Genomic DNA, 17,689 nt, shown 5'->3' with positions numbered 1-17,689 from the left:
TCTCGACCTCGACACGGGAGGTAAGTCCGTGGATCAAAAGGTATACCGGTCGATGATTGGTTCATTGCTTTATTTATGTGCATCTCGACCGGACATTATGCTTTCCGTTTGCATGTGTGCAAGATTCCAATCCGACCCTAAGGAATCCCACCTTACGGCCGTAAAACGAATCTTGAGATACTTGGCTTATACTCCTAAGTTTGGACTTTGGTACCCTCGGGGATCCACATTAGATTTGATTGGTTATTCGGATGCCGATTGGGCGGGGTGTAAGATAAATAGGAAGAGCACATCGGGGACTTGCCAGTTCTTGGGAAGATCCTTGGTGTCTTGGGCTTCAAAGAAGCAAAATTCGGTCGCTCTTTCTACCGCCGAAGCCGAGTATATTGCCGCAGGCCACTGTTGCGCGCAATTGCTTTGGATGAGGCAAACCCTGCGGGACTATGGTTACAAATTGACCAAAGTTCCTCTTCTATGTGATAATGAGAGTGCAATCCGCATGGCGGATAATCCCGTTGAGCATAGCCGCACTAAACACATAGCCATTCGGTATCATTTTCTTAGGGATCACCAACAAAAGGGGGATATCGAGATTTCATACATCAATACTAAAGATCAATTAGCCGATATTTTTACCAAGCCACTTGATGAACAATCTTTTACCAAACTTAGGCATGAGCTCAATATTCTTGATTCTAGGAATTTATTTTGCTAATCTTGCACACATAGCTCATAAGTATACCTTTGATCATATCTCTTTTATATATGCTATGACTAATGTGTTTTCAAGTGTATTTCAAACCAAGTCATAGGTATATTGAAAGGGAATTGAAGTCTTCGGCAAAGACAAAGGCTTCCACTCCACTCTACTACTCATCCTTCGCCGTCGCTTCGCTTCACTCTCCATCTTTGGTATACTCTTCACTTATATGTTTTATTTGCCAAAGGGGAGAAAGTAGTTAGAAGATGGGCTCTAATGATTCCGTTTTTGGCGATTCATGCCAAAGGGGGAGAAAATATGAGCCCAAAGCAAAAGGACCGCACCACCATCCTAATTTTTAAAATTAATGATTTTCAATTGGTAAATTTCAAATTGGTATCTCTTTGTGATCAAAAGGGGGAGCAAGTAGTATTTTCAAAACTTGATATCTTAAAACCCTCTTGAACACTAAGAGGAGAATTGATTAAGGGGGAGTTTTGTTTTAGTCAAGGATAAGCATTTTAAGACAAAGGGAGAAAATTTCAAACTTGAAAATGCTTCGCAAAAATCTTACTCATTTACCTTTGACTATCTTGCAAAATGACTTTGAAAAAGAATTTACAAAAGAATTTGCAAAAACAAAACTTGTGGTGCAAGCGTGGCCCAAAATGTTAAAAATAAAGAAACAATCCATGCATATCTAGTAAGTGATATTTATTGGCTCAATTCCAAGCAACCTTTGCACTTCATTATGCAAACTAGTTCAATTATGCACTTTTATATTTGCTTTGGTTTGTGTTGGCATCAATCACCAAAAAGGGGGAGATTGAAAGGGAATTAGGCTTACACCTAGTTCCTAAATAATTTTGGTGGTTGAATTGTCCAACACAAATAATTGGACTAACTAGTTTGCTCTAGTGTATAAGTTATACAGGTGCCAAAGGTTCACACTCAGCCATTAAAAAAGACCAAGTATTGGGTTCGACAAAAGAGCAAAGGGACAACCGAAGGCACCTCTGGTCTGGCGCACCGGACTGTCCGGTGCACCACCGGACATGTCCGGTGCACCAGAGGACTCCAAACTCAAACTCGTCACCTTCGGGAAAATCCAGAGGCGACTCCGCTATAATTCACCGGACTGTCCGGTGCTCCAAGGGAGAGCGGCCTCAGGAACTCGCCAGCCTCGGAAATTCATTTGGGTTGCTCCGCTATAATTCACCGGACTGTCCGGTGTACACCGGACTGTCCGGTGTAACAGCGGGGCAACGACTACTTCAGACGCCAACGGCTACCTGCGGCGCATTTATTGCGCGCCAGCGCGCGCAGAGGTCAGGCACGCCCATGCTGGCGCACCGGACACTCTACAGTACATGTCTGGTGCGCCACCGGACATCCAGGCGGGCCCAGAAGTCAGAGCTCCAACGGTCGGAACCCAACGGCTTTGGTGACGTGGCTGTCGCACCGGACTGTCCGGTGCACACCGGACTGTCCGGTGCACCATCGAACAGACAGCCTCCACCAAACGGCTAGTTTGGTGGTTGGGGCTATAAATAACCCTAACCACCCCACATTCAAGTCATCCAAGTTTTCCACTTCTCAACCACTTACAAGAGCTAGGCATTCAATTCTAGACACACTCAAGTGAACAAATCCTCTCCAATTCCACACAAGGCTTTAGTGATTAGCGAGAGAGATTTGTCGTGTTCTTTTGAGCTCTTGCGCTTGGATTGCTTCTTTCTTTCTCATTTGTTCTTGTGATCATAAACTCATTTGTAACCAAGGCAAGAGACATCAATTGTGTGGTGGTCCTTGCGGGGAAGTTTTATTCCCGGGTTGATTTGAGAAGAGAAGCTCACTCGGTCCGAGGTACCGTTTGAGAGAGGGAAAGGGTTGAAAAAGACCCGGCCTTTGTGGCCTCCTCAACGGGGAGTGTTTGCGAGAACCGAACCTCGGTAAAACAAATCATCGTGTCTCACTCCACATTTGCTCACGATTTGTTTTGCGCCCTCTCTCTCGGACTTATATTTATTTCTAACGCTAACCCGTCTCGTAGTTGTGTTTATATTTGTAAATTTCAGTTTCGCCCTATTCACCCCCCCCCCCTCTAGGCGACTTTCAGCGGGCGATACACAGCATCATCATTGCCACACCGTCAGATGGATAGGGAGGTGTCCGGCTTAGCCTCAACAAACCCTAGGGAGAGAAAATAGATGTCAAACTAGTTGTACCAAACACGAGGGGCTTGCTTCAGACCAAAGAGTGACTTGTTGAGCATGCAGACAATATCAAGGTGAGCAAAGTCAACAAAACCAGCAAGCTAACTGCAATAGACTGTCTCGGTGAGGTCCCATGAAGTCATTCTTGACATCATTTGATGGACTGGCCACGAACGAGAAAGAGCCCGTAAGAGGACAACTCGGACAGTAGCAGGCTTCACCACTGGGCTAAACGTATCACCATAGTCAATCTCATGACACTAAGTGAAGCCCCGGAGAATCCAACATGTCTTGTACCGTTATGTGCTTAGACCCACTTGTCAGTCACCACATTGCCGCCTAGAGAACGAAGCACTAAATCCCAGGTGTGATCGGTAAGGAGGGTCTGGTACTCTTTCTCCATAGCACAACGACAGTGAGGATCGACGAGGGAACTATGCACAGAAGTTGGCACAAGGGAAACCAGCGTGGAGGAGGTCGCAGAGAGGGCAAAGCAATGAACCAGCTAAAGAACCCTAGCGTCCTGATGAGTCACCATTGGGTGGATATGCAAGGGCCACGGTGAAGAAGAGGGGGTGATACACCGTCGGGTTGGTACGAGAACGGAGTGGTGCACCTACTCATGCACATCATTGATAGACATGCATAGGGTTGACATAGCGAGGAGCCAGTCTCAGGGAGGCCATCGATGGGGCCTCTAGTGGCGCCAACGAGGGCGAAGAAGGCAAGGCTAAAGGAGGCGCCACCGGAGCCGCCTGTGGTCCAACGGAGACTGACAGGGAGCACACGGTCCAACCGAGGGCGGCAAGGGTACAGGAGCCATCAAGGGCATCGGTGCCACAAGCTGAAGCGGAGGGGGTAACCTACAAGGGAAAAACAAGCGATGGCCAGAGGGCGCCATGAAGTTAGGATCACGAAGAAAATCCAACTCGAGAAGGGAGGCGGCAGTGGATTGGAAGTCGAGAAGGGGAAATCTGTCTCGCCAAAAACAACGTAAAGGGAGATCAAGAGACGATGAGTGGTGAGGTCAAGACACTGTTACCTTTTGTGATCAGTGGAGTAACCAAGGAAGACGCATCGAGTAGAGCGGAGCAAGTTTATGGAGAGTAGTGGTAACAATGTTGGGACAGCACGCACTACCAAAAACACGAAGATGGTCGTAGGAGGGAGTGGTGCCGAAGAGAGCAAAATGGGGGTGGGGCGCGAGTCATCATTGTAGGAAGACGATTAAGGAGTCAAGTGGCGGCTCTCGGCCCAGTAACGAACAGGACAGATGCTTGAAATAGAAGGGAGCGCATGACATCGCCAGTAGTGTGAATCATGTGCTCGAACTTAGCATTATAAGAGGAAGTATAGGGACACACAACATTAGGAGCTGAAGCCCATGAGAGACGAATCGAGAGGAGTTATCAAACTCCCTGCTATTGTCACACTGAACGTCCTTAATGGTGCAACCAACCCGAGTGGAAACCCAAACGAAGAAGTGGAGAAGAGTAGCAAAAGTATAAACTTTGAACGCATGGGAAAATTCGCGAATAATAAAAGGAATCATCAAGAACCACCTGATAATATTTATAACCCGAAACAATGGTAACAGGAGAGGTCCACATCTTTTTTCTCGAATGCGCAGGAGGATTACACCATTTTATAAATTAAGAAGAGAAGGTACAAGGTCTAAAGCAGACCAAAAATACAAACAAACAAAAGACTCCTTATCGAGACCTTTCTTGGTGAGCCCATTTACTGTCTCTCTGAGGCTTTCTCCCACCACTCTAAAAAGGAGGGATGAGCTAAGGAATGATACCAAACTTTCTCAGCACCTTATACCAAAAAAACCTTGAAAAAACACATGTGACAAGCAGATAGTTTCAGGTTTCAGATTCCTAGTCACATAAAGGACATTTGCTTGGGTGATTTGATAGTCTATCGGTTGTCCAGCACCTGTTCTGGGCAACAAGCCAAATGAAAAATCGACATTTTGATGGGGCCTGTGATTTCCACACCCTTTTGTGATGTCCAAAAGAGCATGATCAGGAAGAGACCCTTATAGGTAGACTTTGCAGAGTATCTACAATCTGAAGCAATGCTGAATATGTGCTTATCCTCCCTGTCAGGTTGCAACTCAAAACCAGAAAACATTTCCCAGAGATGTAGGTAGTCTGTTATAGCTTCAACTGTGAGGGCCCCTTTAATGTCAGAAATCCATCTTTTATTAGATAAGGCCTCTTGGAGAGTTCTTTTGCTAACAAATCTCTTAGGAATTAAGCCAAAAAGCCGAGGGGCCAAATCAAAGATTCTTTCCCCATGCAGCCACTTATCTGTCCAAAACAAGGTGTTTGCTCCATCACCAACCTCGGAGGTCAAGACCATGGAAAAGAAAGTAGGGCCTTGGCAGGTACCTGTATAGATAAACAGGACCAGGAGCGCCCAGGCTCAATTTTTTGCAGCCAAAGCCACCTCATTCTGAGAGCCCAGCAGAGCTCTTGGAGACTAGAGATACCCAATCCTCCCAGCTCAAGAGGTCAACAATCACAGGGTATGAGATCAAAATTGTGCACAACCTGAGATGAGGAACTAGAGAAAGGAAGTTGAACATGGGACCTAGCTAACAGGTGTGGCATAGATACTCAGGGGTGCCCCTGGTACAAGAAATGATTGAACTACTGCGTAGTTTAGACAACATGACAGGGCTAGGATGACCAAGTCGACGATGCCAAGTATTGCATGTAGTGGACATAGTCAATGTGTGCGGCTGCGGCGAGGACAAAGGCGATGATGTAGCAGAAGCACGGTGTGAAAAAGGGGATGCAAGCAGTCGCAGGGAGAAGGCATTGAGTACCGAGAACCTTCACGAACAACCCAAAGGAGTCAAACTCAATAGGACAAGAGTTATCAGTGGTAAATTGGCGAACGGAGAGGAGATTTTGAATGATATGCGAGGCGACAAAAACGTTGTGAAGATGAAAGGCTCTAGAAAGAACCGAGTCACCTACAGAGGTGATCAAGAGGATGTGTTTGTTGCCCATAATGATAGATGGAGTGGACAAGAGAGGTGGGTGGAAAGAAGAAAGTATACAGTATCTAGAACGGTGTGGTAGGAGGCACCGGAATCAGCAACCCAGTCGGTGACAGCGGGAGGCTGATCCCACCCACCACGCCATGGGTCCTAGGATAGAGTGGAATGGTGGTGGATGAGTTGCGGTGTAGAGGTAAGGTGGCCGAGGGGATACCCTCGATCGGGCATCGTCAGGAGAGCCAATTGTGGTGAAGACGCTAGGGGATACCCGAAGACGGTCCGAGCCACATGGAGATGCGGCCAATCCACGAGTTGTAAATGGAGGGCCAAGGGGCGTCCCCCTGGCCACTCCTCCCACCACCACGCCATCATTGTCGCTCTTCCGCCGCCGCCGACCACCACCCTAGGCCCTGCACCCTTCTAGAGGCCCAGGTTGGTGGGGAGGACACACAGAACCGAAGACGAGAGAGACAGACGAGTGCAACGACGAGCACCCCAAGGTAAGAGAGGAAGAGGACGGGTGTGAGGTCTGGCCTCCGAGGGTGGAGCTGTAGAGCGCGATAGCGACGTCGGAGCTAGGAGATGACCCCTTGGTGAGCTCCTCCAGGATGAGGTCGTTGCAGACCTTGTGAAATGACAGGAACGAGACCGAGCGAGTGATACAAGTGCCAAGGTGGTCGTAGCGCTCGTTGAGGCCGCGAAGAAGGTTGAGGACAAGCGTACAATCATAGACGAGCTCCCCAATATCACGGAGGGAGGCTACCATATTCTTCATCTGGCAAGAATACTCGATGACGGAGAGGTCCCCTGAACGACGGTCTACAAGGCAGCGTCGAGGTGGAGAGCACGAGCCTAACGGTTGCTAAGGAAATGCTCCTCGATGGCAACCTGGGCCTTACGGGCCGTGCCACTACGCTCGCAAACAACATCTTATAGCTCAACGGTGACGGTCCCAATGATCTACGAGAGGACCATGCTATCCGACGCTAGAACGTGATAGCGAGGGACGACGTGTCGGTGAGGACGTGGTCGTCCAAGGCGTAGCACTGAACGGTGAGGACGAGGTTCACACCAACGAACGTTAGGTGGAGCAAGCCAGGACGAGAACTAGAGAGCAGATGTTCTAGACACTCGTCGCCTAAGCGTGGAGATTGACGATGACGAGCCCCATACTCTAGAGGGGGATCAAGCACTAGGACCTCCGAGAGCGGAACGAAGCAGGAAGGACTGTCGAGAAGACGCTCAGCCTCAGCGAGCTAGTGGGCGAAGGCATCCGCAACAGTGCACTTGCTCCCAAGTGAGGGCCGCAACCCATTCAGCGTTCACGCTTCTAAACGACAGCCGCAACCTTCTTGGCAACTGTGAAAGCCACATCAAGCGTGGAGGCAGGGGTGTCCAGAGGGGAGTGGCAATCACAGGTCCACAAAGAATAGGGCGGACACGGCCACTGTTATTAAAACTATGTTTAAACGACGCTTAAACGTCAAAACTCTAATTAAAGATTGAAACCGCGTTTTGGCGTTCTAAAATGTAAAACACAGTGTTTCATGCTTTTTAGACCATTAGCTACTTTTGGGCCCATTCTGTTAGTTACTTTTGGGTCCAAACCGACCAAGTCTCCACACGCTTCCCTAGTCCCCTGCCCTGAAGCCCAATGGCTAGTAGCACACCTCTATACTCTCTATCGTCGTCGCCGCCTGAAGGTGTTGTTGTCGTCTAATGCACCTTGTGTGCCCTCTCCCTTCGCGCCGAGTGTGCCCTCCTTCCGCAGCGTGTGCAGCCGCTTCTCCACGTTGTGAGCCATCCGCGTCACTCCTCTCCCTTTGCGCCGCCCTCTCCCTCCGTGTTGCCCTCTCTCTCCACGCCTATGTTTGCTAGCAGTCGGTAGCCAGCACCAGCAGTTGACTCCTCTCATCCTCTCTACCTCTGTTGTGGTAAGCCACTAACCTCTCTGATTTGGTATTTAACTTCATGTTATTGTCTGAAATTATGATATATTGGTATTTTTCCTATGTTGTTTAAAACTACGTTTAAACGTTTAAAAGTCAAAACTTCACACATGAGTATTTCAACGTTTTATCGTTTTAATAACCTTGGGTGCGGCTCCGGCCGGAAGGATGGCAGGTGCAGCTCCGGCCAAGGGAATGGCGGGCATGGTTGCGCCCAAGGGAGCTACATCGATGTCGAGGGAGCAAGGGACAAGTAGGCGCGTGTCAGCCATGGCAGGCGACTGTGGCCACGAGAGGAGAGAATGTTAGAAGATAAGGCTTCGGTACCATGTTAGAATATGCTCTATTGATTCAGAAGTGTAGAGAGTACAAGACACATAGGGTTTCCCCCTAACGCTGAAGGCCTAAGATCTAACACTCGTAAGTTTTTGTCATTACGGAAATAGCATTTCATACTGTTAATTAGAATGCAACATGCAATGAGAAAATACCATAAAAAGGGTAGGATAAAGATTAATGTCAAATGATATTAGTATTAAAACAACAATAAAAAATGTAAGATAATATGAATAAGAAATTAATTTCATTGAACATACTGTCTCCGATAACAGTGAAGTTCAGGTGCTGGCCAGAATGAAGGATCACATCCCTAGGATATATTTGTGCTCCTACGGATACCTACAGAGTAAAACAGTCAGGGTTGAGAAAATTTCTTGGGTGCATGCACTTAACTAAAAAAGTGAGAAAAGCATCATCATTATTTCTCTGCGGCTCTCCAATTTGATGGCACTGCCACATCCATAAAGGCATGATGTTGCTAATTCGGTACACTACACAATTTTTTTCCTCGAACTGGTAGAACTGCCCATCATTATATTAAGAAATACACCATAAACAATTCAAAACTGAATCCCAATAGCAAATTTGGAGACTACAGACAAAAAGAGCCTACAAAATTTTATAGCTAGCAAGTATAAAGAACATATTGAATTCGAGTTTGAGCAGCATTAAATTAATAAAATCAAATACAGCATGAACTGACATGGGCTTATAACAAAAAAAAATACCATTATGAAATCCACTTTGTTAGGGACATTGTTTGTGTGGAGCCTTACAAGAGCTGTTCCATGACTTCTCGCCTTCAAGTTAAAAAAATACAGTGATAAAAAATAAGTTTCCATGAAAAGGGAGTTATCTTTAAATCTAGTATTGTGACAGTATTCCTGAACTGAGCAGAAGCACATTATTCCATGACAAACCTGAAGAACAAAACGTTCACGTGTGTCATATGTACCATTAAAATCTCTTGGCATGAGAACCGAAACAACATCTGGATAATTTGTCTCAATCTTTACAGGGACTACTCCATGAGCTTCGTTGAAAATATAACCTGATGAAAGGGGATAAAAACATCAGCTTTAAGAATTGAAATGTTTGATATTGATAAAGATGCTATTGATCTACCTAATTCATCAGCATATTTTATATCCAATTCAACTTTATCGTTTACAGATAGATAGACAATCTGGATTGATGATTCTGCAGCAGCTACCCGCACTTGTGCAACCTGAACAATAATGATCACAGCATCAAAGGAAACATTAGGCATAACATAATTTCCTTCACATTAATTCACATAATAGCAGAGAGAATAGTAACAACCCCACAAATAAGAACACATTGCAGTCTGACAAAGTGTCACTTTTTTTAGAAAGTTTTTAAGCTTCTTTGGCATTACCATCCATGTGGCTTTTTATAAGCACTTCAGTTTTGCACTTTTGGATACACTAATTAGCGAACTCCACAGTAATGTCATAAATATTTTACTAGCAATAGCAAAGATTCCTAATGGCTATTTGTTTCCATAGTACAGTAGAGCACAGCACAATAACAACAACAAACTGACCCTCAATCTCAGGCAGGCTTTTTCTATCTGTCGATCATAAGGTGGTCTATACACAACTAGGGGTGGGCAAAACAACTGAGACGGAACCCAAAGAAACTGAAATTTCAGTCCTTAGTCCCTACTTCGCATCCTAATCACGGAACACCAATTTTTTTTTCGGTCGTTCAGTCATGAACCCGAATAACCAGATACTATTCTAATAAGGCTCCGGTGGACCATTATCCATTATGGCATGAAGCCCAGTAGAGTCTACCTAGTAGTAGTACGCCCAGTTACCCATCGTCCAAGGCTCCCAACCACTATACACCGAGCGCCCCCCACTGGCTGTCTGACGATGCTGTGCATGGATTTCCTGGGCAGCGTGGCTGTGACGCCTAGCCACCAGCAACAGCCGCTCATCTTAATGTTCCATCACACTAGCACAGCTACGGCAAGTCTCTCCCCACCAAACACGATTCAGCGAACTAGGCTACTGTGCTGCCAAAGAAGGGGATCCTGTGCGCTATGCCAATGGAGAGGCGTATCTGGAGTGCTGAGAACTTGAGGGCAGCGGTGGAAAGCGCATCAAAGGAGCAGCAATCTGAGTAGGGGTGGTTCTGCGGTTAGATTTGGTTGAAACCAAAGACTGACATCGTGGATTCAGGTAACCAAACTATCTGTTCTCGATTACTCAAGCACAAGTTCATTTTCCTATATATAAAGACCAAACTTTCTAATAACCGATATACCCAAATCAAACTCTCGTTTTAGATTTCCTCAAAAAAACTCATAGTTTAGACCAAACGCCCACCCGTGCACAATCAATTACATGGTTCTTAAGGCAAAAAAGGCAAGACATGGTGAACGCCGCCCTCCTTCCAAACGCCTAGACAACATCATACCACATTGGCACATTACCACTTAAGCAACAGTAGAATATAAAGAGAGAAAGGATAACGAAAATAGAAGGGAGAAAACATGAAGCAGAAAGTGACTGGCCCAGCTTACCTTACCTCTTCCCTAATCCGCTCTACAACTCTCTTGAACCACTCAATGCTGCTGTGTGCACAGATCTCTCTCTACTCCCACCTCCCTCCACTAAAGCTCCATTTCAATATTGACATTGGCGGGCAAGGAAATGGATTGAGTTCAATACCAAATATTTCATGATTTTAAATGGGCCACAATTCAAATTCTGATGTTTGGATGACATAAAAATGGCTTTTGGAATCCTAGAAAGCAGTCCAATTTGATTCTTGTCTGGGTCTTTTTTTTCTCGAACACGCAGGAGAGCTGCGTATCATTTCATTAAAAGAAGGATGATAATAATTACAATGACCTAAACACCACTCCCACAAACACACACACAAACAACACTAGTAATAATAACCCCCTTCTAACCGGGGTTGAACACAAAAGCTAGGTCCGAAAGACGGGTCAAACCTTTGGCCCCCGCAAAACACCACATATTGAACTCATCACTGGCTGAGGTAAGCAATCTAGCTATAGAAGGCTGAGCACCATTGAAAACACAGTCATTACGGTGCCTCCAGATAGTCCAAGCCCCAAGAACCACCAAAGAGTTAAGGCCATCTCTAAGGTCCTTAGGAGTAACCTCAGCCGATCTACTCCACCAAGCTTCAAAGTTGATATCTTCCATCCCGGGGGAGAGTGCGGACAGGCCGACCCGCTGGAGGAGAAGATTAAACTGAAACTTGGTCATGTGTGTGATGCCTTCCACTGTTCCACACGAACTCCGCCTCTACCTCTGGCTGTCTGGTGAGGAAGAAGAACCAGGGGTGCCGGCCACAAGAAAGAAGACAAGGGAGCCGACCACGAGGAAGCCAGCCACAGGGATGAGGAGAAATAAGGGGCTGCCAGGCGTGAAGATGGAGTCACCAGCTGTGAGGAAGAAGAGAAGGATTCGCCGGCTGCAAGGAAGAAAAGGACGAGGCTAGGCAGCGCAGCCAAGGGAGATTGGATCTCTGGCCTTTATGCTGGACGAGGAACGAGGAATGTCAGAGTCGACGAGCCACACGGAGACAGGTGAAATTCAGAAGCAGCGGCGGCAGCTGCATCAACACACAAGTGGTGGTAAGCGTGCAGCAGCGGCAACAGCAAGTAGAGGAACAGCAGGGTTCTTTTTTGTTTTTTGAGGGGGCATGCGAAATCAACGCAAAACGGAGGGGTATGGGCCGGTATTGGAGATTTGGAGGACAAAGGGCTGCAGGTGTAGTTAATACCGTTTGGTACTTGGGTCAATTTCCAATTCTGGATTCTTAACCATCCAAACATCCACATTAGGAGCTAACCAATATGCATTCCGAACTCTAAGGCTGAATATCCACATCCAAACAGGGGTGTAAAGAAAAATAAGATACTTATCTTAAAATAGAAAAGGAACATACTCCAATCGACCCTGAATAAATCAATTTCTAGAGTTATCTTAAGTCAAACTTTTTAAAGTTTCAACAAATTTATAGAAAAGAGCGCCAAGATTTATGACACAAAAATAGTATAATTAGCCACCTTCATAATATGCACAGTTGCTGTCACAAATATTTGTACTTTTTCTACAAATTTGGTTGAACACAAAAGATTTGATTCAATAAATCTCTAGAAATTGATTTATTTAGGGACAGAGGGAGTATATGTTAGTGCTATACACATCTGAACCATATACCTTCTCAATAAAACAGATCAAACGGATTATATCGAAATGATTGACAGTTTCAAAGACCCAACATGCATTTTTTCTGCAATGGATCTCTGGCAGAAGCAGCACCACGGCCTCTCCGCCCCATCTCTCGCCCATAGAGCCAGCCAGTGATCCTTGCCGCTCACATGCTCCTGCCCTTTAGGCCCTAACACGACAGCCTTTAGATCCACCAGACCACCAAATCTACCACCATCTTCAGATAAACCAGTTGAAGAATGAAACCCTAACTAGGGTTGGGACATGTATTAATAGACCACTGAGTAACAGCGCTCGTGTCGCCCCGCGCTAGGCGACCCGAGCGTCCCCAAGAAACCCTAGCCGCCACCCTGCCCTCACCGCCTCCTCAGGTCGCGCCGCCACCCGAGCAGGCCACAGGATGCCCATGCGGCCCGCGATGACAGCGGCGGCAAGGCCATTTCCCCTCCTTCCGGCGGATCTGGGCGGCCGCGCCACCCGGGCCGCGAGAAGACCCATGGGGCTGGCACACGTGCAAGGGAGCCCCCACGGCGACGGCCTCCGCTTGTCCTCCACCCCACTGGGTTGGATCTGGTTCGGCCTCGACGGCGTGGCGCCGTGGAGCTGCGGGCTACGCTGGTGGTGGCGCCACGCTCCGGTGTCAGCGAGGCAGTGCAAGACGGCAGCAGGGCCGACAGCGCCTGTACCCGTGAGCACACAATAGTGTGCTCCTCTTTCTCAGTTACCTCGTGGAGGCAGTGTCGAAGAGGAAGGGGATGGGTGTGGGTAGTAGCGAGTGTCGCGGCGTGAAGGCTTCTCTTTTGTGAGGGGCGGCGCCGGCCAGTGGCCCAAGACGGCGCAGGGTGGTGGTGGCTGTGACAGGGTGCCCAGCGGCAGCTGGCTTCAGTGGCCGCGTGTGCCAGTGCCATCGATGGCTGCCGGTTGCGGCTCTGGCACGCGCCAGTGTGATGCACGTGGCAAGGAGGACGACGGTGACGGTGACTCTTGGCCTGACGTTGGTGTTGGGGACTTCTTGGGCGAAAGCCTCGGCGAAAGCCTCGGCGACGGCAACGGCGACGCCCATGGGCACTGCTTCCCCTGTTGGGGCGTCGCGTTCCCCAGCATATTCTTCCTTGGGCGAAGCCCAGTCCATCTCAGACTCGCGACGTTGTCGTCCCCGACGTCACTCGCTGAAGGCGTCGCATTGAAGTTTGTCTCGGCCCCAGCTTCGCCTTCGGTGGTTGCTTTCGATTCTCGGCGTCTGGTATGCGGGTGAAGGCGGGGCTTTGCAACGTGAAGTCGAAGCTACTGCATCAGGGGTTGTGGCTCGACAAGATGTCAAGATGACAGCTGACGAGCCATTATTTCGGAGGGTCAGGCATCTGTCGGGGACAGGACGGAGATTCAAGCTCGTTGGTGAAGAATCGGAGCTGCCTCGCGTGGGGTGTGTGAGGCTTGGCAACGACGGCGCACCGCGATCTTCCTCCTTCTGTGCTGGTTTTGGTTGTAGGCGTTGTCGTGTTTTCTTTGGCCATGTGTGGCCCGTCTTGCGGAGTAGGAGCTGCTTGTCCCTTGGGTCGAGCTTGGCAACGACAACTTTGGATGGGTTGTGTGTGAGGGGCTACCGTTGTCTGGGATGTTTGTGCATTCTGTAGGTGGTGAGTGTTGTGTCGTGTTGATGTCCCAATCCAACTGACGAGTTGAGTTTGTATGGTGTCGGCGTGTTGATGTCCCAATCCAACTGCCTGTTGTCTGTTGTTTTGTCCGGTCCAGACCCTTCTCCTTTATTAATATAATCGACAGCTCTCCTGCCTAGTTCGTTTCAAAAAATGTATTAATAGGCCAAGTAGTTGGGCCTGGCCCATTACACAGGGGTATGCAGGTAATTACAAGGGGACTTGCCCCAAAACCCTAACTAGGTAGTAACACACCACCACCCCTGCATCTCAACTCTATCTTGTGCAAATGTTGAGACTAGATAGAAAGTCGACGAAAACACTCAACAGTAGCCCCTTGGTGAAGATGTCGACGAACTGCAGCGTGGTCGTGCACTGATGTTGCACGAGATTGGTGGAGAGGTAGACTGCGCTAACGTTGTCGTAGTAGACGAGGGTGGCGCGCTGGAGGGGGTTGTAGAGCACCTGGAGAAGCTAGCACAGCCAAGAAGCCTCTACCACGTCGTTGGACACAACGTGGTACTCGGCCTCGACGCTGGAGCGAGAGACGGCGGGCTGTCGCTTAGCGGCCCAGGAGACGAGGTTAGCGCCCAAAAAATACGACATAACCGGAAGTGGACCAGCGCGTGTTAGGACAGCCGGCCCAGTCAATGTCTGTGTAGACCACGAGCTCCAACGTCGGGGAGGGTCGAAGTAGTAGGTTGTAGTCGATGGATCCGCTTAAGAGCAGTGAGATGAGGCTCCCGGGGGGTGCATGACTGCATGTGAAGGCACACGTATTGGACAGTGTAGGCAATGTGAGGCCTGGAGAAGGTCAGATACTGGAGCACGCCGGTGAAGCTCCGGTAGGCTGTCGCGTCGGCGACCGGTGGCCAGCCTGCTCCAGGATGTCGAGAGCATACTGGTGTTGGTGTAGGAAGAGACCCTAAGCCCGTCACTCGGCGGTGGTGCCAAGGAAGTGGTGGAGAGGCCCGAGGTGCTTCATCGCGAACTTCCGCTGAAGGGCGATGATCGTGCGCTGAAGAAGATCGGTACTGGACGTCGTGAGCACGATATCGTCGACGTAGAGCAGGAGGTATACGGTGTCTTCGACGTGCCGGTAGATGAACAAGGACATGTCAGACTGGCCTCGATGAAGCGAAGGAAGGCCAAGTAGAAAGCGAAACGAGTGTACCAGGCTCGCGGAGCCTGATTAAGGCCGTACAGGGAGCGATTCAGCCGGCAGACCAAATCCGGGTGAGCGGAATCGACGAAACTGGTGGGCTGCCTACAATAGATGGTCTCTATTAGAGTGCCATGGAGAAAGGCATTCTTGACATCGAGCTGATCTACCGCCTAGTTCCAGGAGAGGGCGAGGGAGAACAGCACGAACGGTGGCAAACTAGACGACAGGGCTGAAGGTCTCGTCATAATCCGGGGCGCTGGGTGAAGCCTCGAAGGACCTAACAGGTCTTGCAACGATCGAGCGAGCCATCCGAGGTCAGCTTGTGGCGGAAGATCAACTTGCCAGTAACCACGTTGGTGTCAGGCGAACGTGGCATCAGGTCCCATGTGTGGTCGGCCAACGGGATCGGCGAGAGCGGTGCAAACAGAGGAGGGCACCGGGGAGGCGTCCGGAGGAGCGTCGGCAGTGAGTACCAGTTGATCGACGGGGCAGAGAACGACAGTCGCACGACGAGTCACCATCGGGTGGACATGACCAGGGTCACAGTGGATGGCGGTGCTCGATGTAGAGGCAAGTCGGCAGGTCAACGGGTACTGATGGAGCGGGCCGCTCGCGACAGCGGTAGACGAGGAGCAAGCGACGGGGCCACACCGAGCGAAGGTGAAGACGACGGTGCAGCGCTCGTCGACGGAGGCACGCGTGGCGTAGGCGAAGGAGACGGGGCCGCGTGTGGCGCAGGTGGGGTCGCCTACGCCACGCGCGAAGGCGACGAGGTCGTGCATGGTGTGGGTAGAGGCGCGAGCGGAGGCGTCTGGGCCACGCGGGGCACGGTCCGGGGCGACCGGGGTGGAGGAATAGGATCGAAGTCAAGAAGGGAGTCGAGATCGGTAGGCGAGGCGAAGCCAGCAAGGGGAAAGACATCTTCGTCAAAAACGACATGACGAGAGATGATGCGGTGGGAGGAGGTCAAGGCAACGGTACCACTTGTGGTCAGGAGAGTAACCAAGGAAAAGACAGGTGGAGTAGGAAAAGAGCTTGTGAGGAGTGGTGGCGGAGGTGTTGGGATAGCAGGCACAACCAAAAACTCGAAGGTGCTCATAGGAGGGGGATATGCCATATAGGGCAAAGTAGGGAGTGGGGTGGCTCACCATTTTCAAAGGAAGGCGGTTGAGGAGATGGGTAGCAGCATTCAGGGCCTCTGCCCAGTAGCTGGCAGGGAGAGACGCCTGAAAGAGGAGGCAACGGATCATGTTGGTGGTGGTGCGAATGATGAATTCAGCCTAGCCGTTCTAGGGAGAGGTGTAGGGGCACGAGAGGCACAACTGAATGTCGTGGGAAAGAAGGATCGAGAGGCGGAGTTATCGAACTCGCGACTGTTATCGCACTGGAGTGCACGAACCGAACGACGAAAGTGGGTGGAGAGCCAAGCGAAGAAGTTGGGAAAGGTGTCGAACTTGAGCCACTGAGGGAAAGTCCAAAGAAAATGATAGAAGTCATCCAGAATGACTAGGTAGTATCTGTAACCAGAGAGGCTGAGGACAGGAGAAGTCCAGAGATCACAATGAACAAGATCAAAGGCCTGAGCAGCCTTGGACGTGGAAGTAGAGAATGGAAGATGAAAATGACAGCTGAGCTGGCAGTCATGACAGAGCCACTCAAAGGAGCCCCGGCTACAGGAGATATCTGAGCGACTGGAGAGCTGGGACATCATGTCAGGTCCAGGGTGACCGAGACACAATGCCAAACGGTGGAGGTGGTGATAGTGGCAAGAGCAAGGGGGGAGGACACGTCGGTGGGGAAAGTGGATGGCAAGTGAATAGAGTAGAGGAGGCCGGAGCTGCCACAGCGAGCGAGCACGGCATGAGTGGGAAGGTGTCGTATGGTGAGCCCCTAGGGATCGAACTCCATAGAATAGTGGTTGTCACTAGCAAAGCGACGAACCAAGAGAAGGGGGTGAGTCAAATGGGCTGCAACAAGGACGTCGTTAAGGTAAAAGGGTCCCGGAAGAACCGATGCACCTACTGAGGTGATCGAGAGGGTTGAACCATTACCACAACAATAGAGGATGTGAGGAGCGTGGAGGATGGTAGTTTGATAAGGAGCTAGTAGGAGTGGTGTGGAAGGAGGCTCCAGAAGTCGATCACCCAATCAGTGGGACAGGGAGGGGGCGAAGGCAATGGGGTGCGAGGAGAGAGCCAGGGGGTTGCTCCGACAGAGCCACTAGAAGGGGAGGGAGACAACGTCTCGATCGCAGGGAGGCAATCACAGCATGGGGGAAGACAAGCGGCCCAAGCATGTGGTGGCTCGCTTGAGGGTGGAGCTCGATGCAGTCACGAAGGGCAGGATTCATGGCCCGATAGAAGGCCACGAAAATACCCCAGACAAGCTGAACGTGGAGTAGGACGCGC

At 49.6% G+C, this 17,689-nt stretch overlaps 1 protein-coding gene across 1 annotated transcript in view; it reads right to left on the bottom strand.

Moving 5' to 3' along the window:
- LOC100384390 (uncharacterized) overlaps positions 1-17,689 on the bottom strand; it is a 49,143-nt gene that overhangs the window by 11,457 nt on the left and 19,997 nt on the right. Inside the window, exons 25-28 of the mRNA NM_001349059.1 lie at positions 9,346-9,448; positions 9,141-9,271; positions 8,949-9,020; positions 8,478-8,559 (exon numbers count right to left, since the gene is read on the bottom strand). Of these exons, the coding sequence (NP_001335988.1) occupies positions 8,478-8,559; positions 8,949-9,020; positions 9,141-9,271; positions 9,346-9,448 (388 nt within the window). The remainder of the gene's footprint in view (positions 1-8,477; positions 8,560-8,948; positions 9,021-9,140; positions 9,272-9,345; positions 9,449-17,689) is intronic.

The sequence above is a fragment of the Zea mays genome, chromosome 2 (assembly GCF_902167145.1).
Source record: "Zea mays cultivar B73 chromosome 2, Zm-B73-REFERENCE-NAM-5.0, whole genome shotgun sequence".
Lineage (NCBI taxonomy): Eukaryota > Viridiplantae > Streptophyta > Magnoliopsida > Poales > Poaceae > Zea > Zea mays.
Note: the sequence above shows the minus strand (reverse complement) of the source record. Positions and strands in the feature narration are given on the sequence as shown.